We start from the raw sequence: 14082 nt of genomic DNA on the forward strand, positions 1-14082 counted from the left end.
AGAGAAGACTAGAGGGGCGCCCCGGACCTCCCAGTGACAAAGGGTCATAGCTGAGGGTGACAAGAGCATTGGCCGGGTGCTGACTAACCTGGGCCAGACACAGAGGGACATGACTAACACGCTGAGGGACGTGGCCCAGTCTCCGTGCTCCATGGTTGAGGGCATCGAGACCCTGGTTGAGACGGGAGTGGGCCTCCCGGACTGGCAGGCCAAGTGATGGTGGAGCCTCCGGAGCTCACTCCAGCCATACTTCAATGCAATGGAATAGCCCAGGGGCCATCAAGCACCCTGAGGGAGGAAGAGGTAATGGGGCCCATGCCGGTGCCTCCCGCAGGGGAGGTACTGGAACACCTCCAAACCTTTTAAAAATTCATTCATGGGATTTGAGCGTTGCTGGCTAGACCAGCATTCATTGTTCATCCCTAATTGCCCTTGAGGGGGCAGTTAAGAGACAACCACATTGCTGTGGGTCTGGAGTCACATGTAGGCCAGATCAGGTAAGGATGGCTGATTTCCTTCCCTAAAGGACATTAGCGAACCTGAATCCTCCCCAACCTGTTACTGGCACAACTCTTGGGCAGCGGGCCTTGTCCCCAGCAGTGAGTGACACTTGAGAGTCTTTATCCTCACCCATCCATGTCAACATGGGTGCCGGAGGCTGCCTCAACCCTTGTCAGCAATTGGCTCTGCAGCCCTGTCCTGTCTCCCCAGTGGGTGTCCTCATTGGGTGGGCTGTGTGTATCCTGCCAGCAGGGTGGCACCTGCCTGTGTCACGGAGAGCCACCAATCACCTCCATGCTTAGAGGTTTGTGTGTGGGCAAGTCCTACACATGGAGGTGAGCGAGGGAAGTGCGTGCAGGGAGCGTTGCTGCAGTGTGGTGTGAGTCCTGGGTGTGACACACAGGTTGTGTCCGGGGGCAGGATGGATGGGAAGAGGGGCGCGTTGGACAGCAGGACTTGGAGACAGCTGGTCATCCTGCAAAGTGGGCTAGCTGATAGTGTCACTCTTGAGGCCTCTGCCCTGAGAGTGTCAGTGTGCCAGGGAGGGTGCCAAAGGCCGCAGTGCATGTGTCCTTTGTGGTGAGCTCTGCTATTCCCCTGCTTCCCCTGCAGTGGGGCTGAGCTTCTGGTGAGAGCACTGAGGAGTGGGAGCACCTGGTGTGTCACTGATTGAGCTTGGCCATGCCCATTCTGTTGATAGAACATCTGTGGTCTGAGGATTTCCAGATGGGCGGCCTGGGTGGGCTTCCAAATGACCAGAGGTTCTGTATTTACAGGATACAATGAACAGTCAGCAGAGGGAGCTGCCAGGGTCCTGTGACTTGTACCCAATGGGTGCATTTAAAACACATACTGCAACAATGGGGGTTTGTGCCAGCCTACCCCAATCCCAAGGGGGACACCCCGAATCCACAGATCTGTGGATCACTGATTGTTTTATTATTCAAAAGTTCAGAAGTACTTACTCAATATAATTCAGGTGAGCATCAGTCCAATAGAGTTTATCATTTGTGTAGTCAAGAGTCAATCCATTGGGCCATTCCAATTTTGTGGTTATAATGGCTGATTTGTTATTACCATCCATGCCAATGCGGCCAATGTACGCTTGAGAACCCCAGTCAGTCCAGAAAATGTATCTGCAAAAGTTATAGAAACTGAAATGTATAAAGGATGTATTTCTCCAAATCAAACTCTATTTTGTCAAATTGCTTTGTGCAGCATGACAAGAATTTCAATCAACTCAATAATAATATTATCAAACAAGTTATTTTTGTTGCAAGTAAAAGTTCTTGTTTATCATAGAAAGATAGGAGTAGGAGGAGGCAATTCAGCCCTTAGAGCCTGCTCTGCCATTCAATATGATAATAATAATCTTTATTACTGTTACAAGTAGGCTTACATTAACACTGCAATGAAGTTACTGTGAAAATCCCCTAGTCGCCACACTCCGGCGCCTGTTCGGGTACACTGAGGGAGAATTCAGAATGTCCAATTCACCTAACAAGCACATCTTTCGGGACTTGTGGGAGGAAACCGGAGCACCCAGAGGAAACCCATGCAGACACGGGGAGAAAGTGCAGACTCCGCAGAGACATGGCTAATCATCCAACTCAGTAACCCGTTCCCATTTTCCCCCCATATCCTTTGATCCCTTTAGCCCCAAGTGCTATATCTAATTCCTTCTTGAAAACAAACATTTTTGGCCTCAACTGCTTCCTGTGGTAGAGAGTTCCACAGGCTTACCACTCTCTGGGTGAATTTAAATATCTTCATCGCAGTCCTAAAAGGTTTACCCCGTATCCTTAGACCATTAACCCTGATTCTGGACACCCCCATCATTGGGAACATCCTTCCTGCATCTACCCTGTCTAGTTCTGATAGAATTTTACAGGTTTCTACGAGATCGCCCCTCATTCTTCTGAACTCCAGCGAATACAATCCTAACCGACTCAGTCTCTCAGGGAAGCTGATTGGGGAATTTTTGACTTTTAACAGTATAGGGCTCCATTCTCAATTTGGCTCATAAATCCATAACAGAAAGTTGAGCAAGATATGATTCAGATTATTTTGATTGGTCATGTTCACCACCGACATGAATGCTCAATATAATGTGTTGCCATTTTATTTCTTAACTAAAGAAAGTCAAGATGAAGGTTACAGTGATGAAGCATGTCTGACATGTTTTCATAATGTAGTGTCCACTATCAAAAGAGAAATGTTTTCTTCAACATGGCAATATCATTTTAAAAAGGGTGGGGGGGGGGGGGGGGGGGGCACTTCTGGGATTACACCCAGCCAGGAAATGCAGCTGTGGACTTTGTTCTTGGAAAAAGGTGAGTGTGATTGGGAATTGCTGGAGCAATCAGGAAAGCCCAGCGAGAGGTCAGGGTAAGAGGAGGAAGGCGGAGAAGGGGTTTGGGTGGTGGGCAGGGAAGAGGGTGGTGATGTTTGGTGCTTGGTGAGAGAAGGGTATGGGGTTGCCATGAGGGTGGCCACTGCTGCCAGGGTTCCCTCCATGGGTCGCAAATGGCCGATCAGGAGGGTCCTCGTTCTGCAAACAGGGAGACCACCGAGATTCACAGGGGAAGGCTCACCCATTGTGGGTAAACTACCAACGGCAGCAAGATGAAACGCTTAAATGGACCATTTATATGCTACCTTTGACCTCTGGGCTTGAGAGCCATCCTCTACTTTCTCTGTCATTGGTAGAATGCTATGATGCTATGAAGGTGACAGGCACTCCGTCCAATCACCCCAACCCCGGGTGATATAATCCATTCCTTTGGATGCAAGGGCACTTGTAGACACATTTAGAAAGCTTGTGAATGACTTATTTGGAGAACATTCCCAAGGGACTGACTTTGTACCCCAATCTTGAGTAAAAATAGTTTTGTACGTGTTTTAAAAGTCAATTTCAATAATGTAAATGGATTTGCTCACAGATGGTAGCTTGGCATGGTGATTTAAGATGGTTTCCTGCGATAAATACATTTTTAGCTTTTTTTAATCAAACTTTACCAAGTTACCAATCAAATATATCAAGGAAGATGTTTAGTGCAATTTTTTCTCCAGAAAAAAAGATGGTTTTAAAACACTTCCTGGTTAGACTGGTTCAGGGTAGATTATGCAAATTAGTCTAAGCAGAAACCCAGAGTGCATTTCTCACAACAGATGCAATGTTGGGTGCACACCGCCCTGAAATCACCGACTGTACCAAATTGGAAACCCAACCACTTGGTCTGTTTGTCTCTAAAATGTGGAGAAAAAATTTAGGGTTCTCTTACCCATACTTAGGATAAACAGCAATTGCTCGTGGGTTGTTGAAACAATAGATATTGCTTGTGTCCACACAGTGCTCAGCCAGCATTTTACGGAATCTCCCATCAAGTTCAGCAACATTAAGGCAATTTTTAAAATTATCAAGCCAGTACAGTTTCCTGAAAAAAATAACAAAAGTACTCAGTTGCCGCATGCAAAGTACAGTATTCCATGTTTTCTAAGAGTAATCACGCATAACAAGTTTGGATAAATACTTCAAAAGGAAATATTTGCAGGGTTTTGGGGGAAAAGCAGGGGAGTGTTACTAATTGACAGCTCAGAGCTGGAACAACCACGATGGGCTGAATGGCCTTCTCTGCTGTATGATTGTATGATAGTGCATCAGTAGGAAATTCTGGGACAAGACTAACCTATTACAGCAGTAGATAATTATCTAGATTATTCAACAGACACATTTGTGACCATTAAAATGCAATTCAGTTGACATGGTTCGATTTACTCAGCTTTTGGTCAGGCCCATTTATCATTAACCTTGACTATTCTCACTATTCCCACCAAAAAGTTAATACAACTGTTAACAAGATTTCAACTCCCTCCAAGGCAAAGACAAGCAATGTTGTACAAACGTAGGTAGAGAAATACAAGAGTCCAATACTAGTAATGCTGGAAATCTGAAATAAAAACAGAAAATGTTGGACATTCCAGGAATAGCAGCATATGTGGAAAGAAATCAGACTTAAAAAAGACATGGCGTCAATCCCGCCCTCGCCGTGTCCCGAATTCTCCACCACCCGGGATTCGGCGGGGGCGGGAATGGCACTGTGCCGGTCGGTGGGCCCCCCGCGGCGATTCTCCAGCCCGCGATGGGCCGAAGTCTCCGACTGGCGTGGATTAAACCACCTACCTTACCGGCGGGATTGACGGCGCAGGTGGTCGCCGGGGTCCTGGAGGGGGGCGCGGGCCGATCTGACCCCAGGGGGTGCCTCCACGGTGGCCTGGTCTGCGATTGGGGTCCACCGATCGGCGGGCGGGCCTGTGCCGTGGGAGCACTCTTTTTCTTCCGCCTTCGCCATGGTCTTCACCATGGTGGAGGCGGAAGAGACCCCCTCCCCTGCGCATGCACCGGTATGACGTCAGCAGCTGCTGACGCTCCGGCGCATACGCGGACTTACGCCAGCCGGCGAAGTCCTTTCGGCCCCGGCTGGCGTGACGCCAAAGGCCATTCGCGCCAGCCGGTGGAGCGGGAACCACTCTGGCGTGGGCCTAGCCCCTCAATGTGAGGGCTTGGCCCCTAAAGGTGCGGAGACTTCTGCACCTTTGGGGCAGCCCGACGCCGGAATGGTTCACGCCACTCCAACATGCCGGGACCCCCCGCCCCGCTGGGTAGGGGAGAATCCCGGCATGCTGTTAGATCTGCTGAGTATTTCCAGCATTTTATGTTTCATATAGGAAACTAATTATCCAACTTAATTATAAAACAAGGGAGAAGAATGGACCAAATCAAATCTGTTTGTTTACCTATTCCACTGCTTGCGTACACCCATTGATACATACAAACAATTAATGCTAAAAGCAATGTTTCAAGTGATTTTTATTGGCACCCTTCCATCTCAGGAGACGATGTAGTGTACCCTGGATGCACATCACTGCTGTGTTGAACGTCCCCTGTTGTGGCTATAGAGGTCACTTCATGAGTGAGTCCGTTCCGCAACTGGCACAGATGAATAGCATTGGTCCAAGGTTAACTGATGTCTTTTTCTTTCTGGTGAGCTGTCTTTTCCCATACACCGACTCTGATCCTGGTCAACTTGGAAGTGTCACTTGCAGACATCTGGTATCACATTTGTGAATGGCTTGTTGATCTCATGCCAATAGCAAGCTTGCCATAGAGCTATGTCTTTGGGGATCATCCATTCAGCTCACATGACCCAGCCAATAGAGTCACTGCTGACTCTAGAGGGCAAACATGCGGGGGATCCTTGTAAGCTGGTGTACTTTCATATTTGGCACTCTGTCTTGCCAGGAGATGCCCAATGTTCATCTGAGGTAGCAGAGGTGGAAGCTGCTTTGCTTTTCTTGGCTTGGATAAGTTGTCCATGCTTTATAAATGGAGGTGAACGCATGCTGGGTACACACAGATATTCAATTAACTTGCTGTTGATCCAAATGTGACTTCTCAACTTTGACATGACAGCTGCAGTCTTGGGAATCCTGGTGCTGATTATGGCATTGAATGGTTCAGAGTATTATTGATTGAAAAACTGTAAGACTGTTAAGTTTTGGGACATGATCTTTGGGCCCGTCGCACCCGAACATGAGTACGATGTTGCCAGTGGATGCCGAGAGAGTTCTCCCCTGCCTCGCCAGCAGCCAGCACACCTTGCAAGAACTATCCAGACCTCGCGAGTCATTGCAATCACGATCCCACCCACAAAGGACGTGACCAACGCTCACGCATCTAAGTTGGTTTTAAGCCCACTTAGGCATGCTCACCCATGATCTACCAGACTCCCAGTATCTAATGGCCTCGCCAGATAGTCCCCAGCTGGGCGCCATTCTGTACCAATTCACACAAACATGGACCAGGCGGAATGGCACCCGGAGAAGGTCTACCAGGCCATCGGTGGCCCCTGGGTAGCCAGGGACAGGGCAGGGTGGCCCACCTGGCTCTCCCCTGAAAAGCTGGCACCTTGGCACTGCCACCCTGGCACTGTGGCACAGTGGTCAGCACTGCTACCTCACAGTGCCAGGGACCCAGGTTCAATTCCAGCCTTAGGTGACTGTCTGTTTGGAGTTTGCACATTCCCCCCGTGTCTGCGTGGGTTTCCTCCGGGTGCTCCAGTTTTCTCCAATAGTCCAACGGTGTGCAGGTTAGGTGGATTGGCCATGATAAAATTGTCCCTTAGTGCTCAGGGATGTGCAGGTTAGCTGGGGTTACAGTGATAGGGCAGGGGAATGGGCCTGGATAGTGTGCTTTTTCAGAGGATTGGTGTAGTTGCGATGGGCCGAATGGCTTCCTTCTACACTGTAGCAATTCTATGATCTCCACTTACTCCAGATATTGGCCAAACAAAAAATGCTTTAATCCCTAAAAGCCTAGGTTAAATTAAAATAAATTATTACAAAGGATGATTTTATTGCATCGTAACTTGAAAAAATAATAGAACCATAGACCTCCAAGTAGTGTTAACTGAGAGGTTATCTTACCTTCCAACCCAGTCAACGGCCAGGCCTTCGGCACCTTGCAGATCATGGTTAATAACAGTTTCCTTTTTGGTTCCATTCAGGAAAATTCGTTCAATAACTTTTCGGCCTAAGTCAATCCAGTACAACCTTTGCTCAACTCTATCAAAGTCCAATGCCACCACATTGACGAGCCCTTGTTGCACAAGAGAGTAAAATTCCCCATCAACAGACAGATTCCGTATATAGTAGCGATTACTGAAGAGGAGGTAAGGAGCAATATTGCTGTTTTGGCGACAACTTTTTCCGTCAGGTTCCCGAAGATGTCCTGGGGCACATTTGCAGATATAGGAACCCTCTGTGTTTTCACAAATCTGGCTGCAAACACTCGGTGTTACATTGCATTCATCAAGATCTTCACAAGTCTGTCCATCATCCATGAGCTGGTAACCAGGGTTACAGGAGCAGATGAAACTGGTTATTGTGTTGGTGCAGCTGTGTGTACAGTGATTCAGTGCAGGATCATTGCATTCATCAACACCTGTGGATACATAACAATAAAGGCACTTTTAACGTGACATGTCAGAAGCCAACTGCCTTCCTATAGAATGTATTTTTGCATTTATGAACTATTCTTATGAAACAGAGTGGGACGAGAAATTTGAAGATGAATGTTATTTGTAATTTGTAAAAGTACCGGATTAAGGGAAAGGTACAGTACTACTATTTACTCCAAAATTAAAACCATTTTTAGGAGGAACCTGCCAAACAAATGTAATATTTAAAATACACAATAAAGTGAATTATCCTCACACGGTAGTGAGCTAAATCTTCACAGAAAAGTAGTTTACACAAAAGTCCGATTTTAGGTTAAGAGGGAATTTTTTTTAACAATTCTGTTTATTGATCATAAAGATAACGGACATAAGGGGAAAAGGCTGTTTGATTGGGCAGGGCAGTTGGAGGCAGTAAAACCGTCGTCTATAACCTCCGAGAATATAGCCACCCAAAGTAGCAATCCAGAAGAGAACAAGAACAATGGATTAGGCAGGACTGAAACATCGGATTCATCTGACAAGTCCCAGCAAAAAAGGAAAAATATTCAAAACAACTTAAAAATAAAATAACTACTCATAACTGAACTGTCGAGAAAAGAAGTGTTCAGATTCAATTCTTCATCAATACTGAACTAACTGATCTTACTTGGGATAAGGGTGTTCTAATTGGCACAATTGCTCTGTGATAGTGAAAGTAAATTAGTCAAGCTATCCATTTTTGATCCGTGTGTAGCCATCTCCTGCGGAAAATGTGTAGAATGGGCGAGGATAAGGGGATGAGGTTTGGCTGTGACGTCAGCCAAGGTAGGATGACTGACAAATTCTTCACACACAATCACAACAATGTGCGCTAACACCCATGGCATAGTGCCTCAGCAAGGAGAAGAGTAGAGAGGGGTGGTGGAAATTGGCAGGAAGAAACAAATTTAAAGGCAAGATTTCAATCCACATTTATAGTGCAGCATGCTAACTGACAGTTTTAGCTTGGAGGGATGGGGGGAGTGCACGGAGGCAGAGTAGAAGTTGGGTTTTCCACCTCTGGAATCATTGAATCCCTATAGTGCAGAAGGAGGCCATTGAGCCCATCGAACATGCACTGACCCTCCGAAAGAGCACCCCACCTGGTCCATGCCCCTGCCCTGTCCCTGTAACTCCATCTAACCTTTTGGACACCAAGGGGCAATTTCTCATGGTCAATCCACCTAACCTGTACATCTTTGAACTGTGGGAAGCAACTGGAGCACCCAGGGGAAACATCCACAGACAAGGGGAGAACGTTCAAACTCCACCCAGACAGTCATCCGAGGTCAGAATCGAACACGGATCCCTGGCGCTGTGAGGCAGCAGTGTTAACCAATGAGTGAGGAGGCTGCTGGGTGCAGAGGCAGACTGGGCAGGAGTCCTGCCTCTGTGCTACAGCATTTTGCTGAATTCAAGAAAAAGATGATTAGCCCTGCAGCTCTCACCTCTGACACCCCAACACATTCCCCATCCATGCTAACTTATGCCAACTCATGCCCCCATAGCCCCTCATACCCCGATGCTAAACTTACCCCTGTCTCAATACCATGGTCCCTCATACCCCTTGCTAACTCATGCCAATTTATCCACCCCAGTTGCCTCTCATGTCTCCATACCCCCAAATTCCGATGGCTTAATATAGCTCCTGTGGTTAAACATGCTAACCTAAAGCCCCACCCACCATCCTTTGCTCTTAACCTTTCTATGTCAACTCAGCTAATATGCATTGGGAGCCTTGCTGACATAAAATAAAGTTGTGTACCTACTGATGGCATTGTAATTTTGAACAAAAATCTCTCTCATTAATAAAAACATATATTCAATATATTGAAGTTCCTTCAACAAATTTCTTATGAAAGCAAACATTTCTATCTGTAACCACATGTAGCTGAAGCACCTTAATGGTGCACTTGAAGCACCTTAATGATGAGGCAGGATGGTGGCAGAGAAGGAAAGCAAACAACTCCTGTGCTCTGAATCTCACTATCTCCAGGGATATCCTGCCCCATGTGCCCAAAGATGTGTGGGTCAAGAAAATGCCTGTTCAGTCACATGAGGATCCATGGCTGTAAGGCATTTGAGAAGGTCCCACATGGCAAATTGTTCAGAAAAGTAAAAACCCATGTGATACAAGGGAATGTGGTAAGTTGGATCCAAAATTGGCTCAGTGACAAAGGGTAATGATCGACAGATCGAATGCGAATTGGTTTTCAGTAGCGTTCCACAGGGCTGTTTGTGGTAAGTATCAAGGATTTGAACTTAAATGTGGGAAGCAAGATTGTGAAATTTGCAGTTGACACATAATCAGCTGTGTATTTGATAGGGAAGAGAATAGCTGTCCAATCCAGAATGATACCAATGATTTGGTTGAGTGGGTGGAAAAGTGGCAAATGGAATTCAAACCAGAAAAGTTCATTTTGGGAGGGTAAACAAAGCAAGGGAATACACAATAAATGGGAGGATATTGAGAGGGTAGAGGAAGTGAGAGACCTGGGAGTGCATGTCTACAGGTCCCTGAAGGTGGCAGAACAGATGTATAAGGTGGCAAAGAAAGAATCTGGAATGCTTTCCTTTATTAGATGAGGTATAGAATACAAAATGCTGGAACTGCATAAAACACTGGTTAGGCCACGGCTGGTGTTTTGTGTATTGTTCTGGTCACCACATTATAGAAAGGACAGAATTGCTCTGGAGAGAGTACAGAAAGGATTTACAAGAATGTTACCAGGGTTTGAAAACTGCAGCTATAAGGAACGATTGGGTAGAGTTTGTTTCCCTCAAACAGAGGAGGCTGAGCGGTGGCTTGGTGGAGGTGTACAGAATTATGAGGGGCTCATATAGAATGGAAGGGAAATACTTGTTTCCCCTGGCTGAGGGATCAATTGACAGTGGGCACAGATTCAAGATGATTCGTAAAAGGATTGGAGGGAATATTGGGAAAATCTTTTTCCCCCAGATGGTGGTAGGTATCTGGAATTCACTGCCCAGATTGGTGGTTGAGTCAGGAACCCTTAACTTGTTTAAAAGGTATCTGCATCTGCACCTGAAGCAGGTGACAAAATGTGAAAGCTGTTTGTTTCTTAATATACTGCTGCAGGTTTATTTTAAAAATACATTGGATGATGCAGTAGATACCCTACAGCCCTTTCACTGCCTTTCCAGGCTAATTCTTCATGTGGATAAGCAGCAGGTTCACAAATCAAAAAAAAGGTTCTTAAGACTGAATACATACCACATGTTTTCTCATCACTGTTATCAGAGCAATCATCCACTTCATTGCACACCTTGCCATTTTCAATACAACCTCCATTGTCACATTTGAAATGATGTGGAGGGCATGTTGGCTCAGAGGTGACACACAGGTGTTCCATCTCATCAGATCTATCTCCACAATCATTATCACCATCACAGACCCACAGCTGTGAAATGCAGCGGCCATTCTGGCACGTAAACTGGTGCTGGGCACAAGGTTGGTACCTACATCCTCGTTCATCAGTACCATCGCCACAGTCATTGCGCCGGTCACATCTATGGTCAAAATTAGAAATTGAATATTGAAAATGTTAACTGTAATGCTGCGGCTGCTGAATTCTTTATCATCAGAGCCAGAAAGTGCATAATTAAAATGTGTGCTTCCATACTCACTCGCCTTTGATTCTTAGCTTTAACACTTCAGCACATAAAATATGCAAGGCATTCCATTTTATTAGCAAAAGAATAGAGTCAAGGAAACTGAGATGATTTTGTTCTTACGCAATGCATTGGTCAGATCCAACCTGGAATACACTGCTTCACTGTGGTCACCCAATTGTCTGAAGGAGATAGCTTTTGGAAAGGTAAAAAGCTAAGCAAACTGGATGATTTCAGGCATCAGGAAATAAATTAGGAGGAAAGATTAAGTGAATTGGGCTTTTACTTTGGTGAAAAGGAAAATGTTATTCTGATAGCGGAAGGCAGTAGTAGCTAGGCTCATGGCACCGTGGTTGGCTCTGCTGCACAGAAGGGCGGGAAAAAGACTGGCAGGGCTATAGTCATAGGGGATTCAATTGTAAGGGGAGTAGACAGGCGTTTCTGTGGTTGAAAACGAGACTCCCGAATGGTATGTTGCCTCCCGGGTGCTCGGGTCAGGGATGTCTCCGATCGGCTGCAGGACATACTAAAGGAGGAGGGTGAACAGCCAGTTGTCGTGGTGCATATAGGCACCAATGATATAGGTAAAAAAAAGAATGAGGTCCTACAATCAGAATTTAATGAGTTAGGAGATAAGTTAAAAAGTAGGACCTCAAAGGTAGTAATCTCAGGATTGTTACCAGTGCCACGGGACAATCAGAGTAGAAATTCAAGAATAATCAGTATGAATACGTGGCTTGAGAGATGGTGCAGGAGGGAGGGGTTCAGATTTTTGGGACATTGGAACCGATTCTGGGGGCGGTGGGACCATTACAAACCGGATGGTCTACACCTGGGCAGGACTGGAACCAATGTCCTAGGGGGTGCTTTTGCTAACACTGTTGGGGAGGTTTTAAACTAATGTGGCAGGGGGATGGGAACCAGATTAGCAAGTTAGAGGTCAGTAAAGAAGCAGCAACTAAAGCAGGTAAGGTACGAGATAATAAACTCCATGTGACTAAGGGGCAAAGTCGACAGGGAAGAGATGATGAACGCAAAGGGACAGATGGTCTGTCGTGCATTTGTTTTAATGAGAGAAGTGTAGCAGGTAAGGCAGATGAACTTAGGGCTTGGATCAGTACCTGGGAATATGATGTTATTGGTATTACTGAGACTTGGTTGAGGGAAGGGCAAGACTGGCAACTGAATATCCCAGGGTATAGATGCTTCAGGAGGGATAGAGAGGGAGGTAGAAGGGGTGGAGGAGTTGCATTACTGGTCAGAGATAATATCACAGCTGTGATTAAGGGGGGCATGATAGAGGATTCGAGCACTGAGGCAATATGGGTGGAGCTAAGAAATAGGAAGGGTGCAGTAACATTGTTGGGACTTTACTACAGGCCTCCCAAAAGTGAGCATGAAGTAGAGGTACAAATATGCAGACAGATTATAGAAAAATGTAGGAGCAGTAGGGTGGTTGTGATGGGAGATTTTAACTTCCCCAACATTGAATGGGATTTGTGTAGTGTTAGAGACGTAGATGGAGCAGAGTTTGTAAGGAGCATCCAGGAGAGTTTTTTAGAGCAGTATGTAAATAGTCCAACTTGGGAAGGGACCATACTGGACCTGGTATTGGGGAATGATCCCGGCCAGGTGGTTGATGTTTCAGTCGGTGATTACTTTGGGAATAGCGATCACAATTCCGTAAGTTTTAGAATACTCATGGACAAGGACAAGACTGGCCCGAAAGGAAGAGTGCTAAATTGGGGAAATATATAAATGTTTCTGGATCATGCCCCTCCAGTCACCTGAAGAAGGAGCTGCGCTCCTAAAGCTCGTGTTTGAAACAAACCTGTTGGACTTTAACCTGGTGTTGTAAGACTTCTTACTAAATTGGGGAAAGGCAGAGTATAACAAAATTCGGCAGGAGCTAGGGAATGTGGATTGGGAGCAGCTGTTTAAGGGTAAATCCACATTTGAAATGTGGGAGTCTTTTAAGGAAAGGTTGATTAGAGTGCAGGACAGACATGTCCCTGTGAAAATGAGAGATAGAAATGGCAAGATTAGGGAACCATGGATGACAGGTGAAATTGTGAGACTAGCTAAGATGAAAAAGGAAGCAAATGTAAGATCGAGGCGATTCAAAACTGATGAAGCTTTGGAGGAATATCGGGAAAGTAGGACGAATCTCAAACGCGCAATAAAAAGGGCTAAAAGGAGTCATGAAATATCTTTGGCTAACAGGGTTAAGGAAAATCCCAAAGCCTTTTATTCGTATATAAGGAGCACGAAGGTAACTAGGGAAAGGATTGGCCCACTGAAAGACAAGAGAGGGAATTTATGCGTGGACCCAGAGGACATGGGTGAGATTCTTAATGAGTACTCGCATCGGTATTCACAAAGGAGAGGGACAAGACGGATGTTGATGCTAGGGATGGGTGTTTAAATACTCTAGGTCAAGTTGTCATACAGAAAGGGGAGGTTTTGGGTATTCTAAAAGACATTAAGGTGGACAAGTCCCCAGGACCGGATGGGATCTATCCCAGGTTACTGAGAGAAGCGAGCGTCGAAATAGCTGGGGCCTCAACAGATATCTTTGCAGCATCCTTGAGCAGGGGTGAGGTCCCGGAGGACTGGAGAATTGCTAATGTTGTCCCTTTGTTTAAGAAGGGTAGCAGGGAAAATCCAGGGAATTACAGACCTGTGAGCTTGACGTCAGTGGTAGGCAAACTGTTGGTGAAGATACTGAGGGATAGGATCTATTCACATCTGGATCACTTATCAGTGATAGGCAGCATGGTTTTGTGCAAGGAAAGTCATGTCTTACAAACCTAATAGAATTCTTTGAGGAAGTGACAAAGTTAATTGATGAGGGAAGGGCTGTAGATGTCATATACATGGATTTTAGTAAGGCGTTTGATAAGGTTTCCCA

General features: G+C 45.9%; 1 protein-coding gene across 4 annotated transcripts in view; it reads right to left on the minus strand.

The window, feature by feature from the left end:
• The window catches only part of lrp2a (low density lipoprotein receptor-related protein 2a), a 432071-nt gene that overhangs the window by 103820 nt on the left and 314169 nt on the right, over positions 1–14082 (minus strand). For all 4 annotated transcript variants that reach the window (XM_038789773.1, XM_038789772.1, XM_038789771.1 and 1 more), the window contains 4 exons: positions 10774–11069; positions 6988–7504; positions 3786–3938; positions 1467–1637 (listed from right to left, as the gene is read on the minus strand). In XM_038789773.1, coding sequence (XP_038645701.1) covers positions 1467–1637; positions 3786–3938; positions 6988–7504; positions 10774–11069 — 1137 coding nt within the window. The remainder of the gene's footprint in view (positions 1–1466; positions 1638–3785; positions 3939–6987; positions 7505–10773; positions 11070–14082) is intronic.

The sequence above is a fragment of the Scyliorhinus canicula genome, chromosome 2, assembly GCF_902713615.1.
Source record: "Scyliorhinus canicula chromosome 2, sScyCan1.1, whole genome shotgun sequence".
NCBI lineage: Eukaryota > Metazoa > Chordata > Chondrichthyes > Carcharhiniformes > Scyliorhinidae > Scyliorhinus > Scyliorhinus canicula.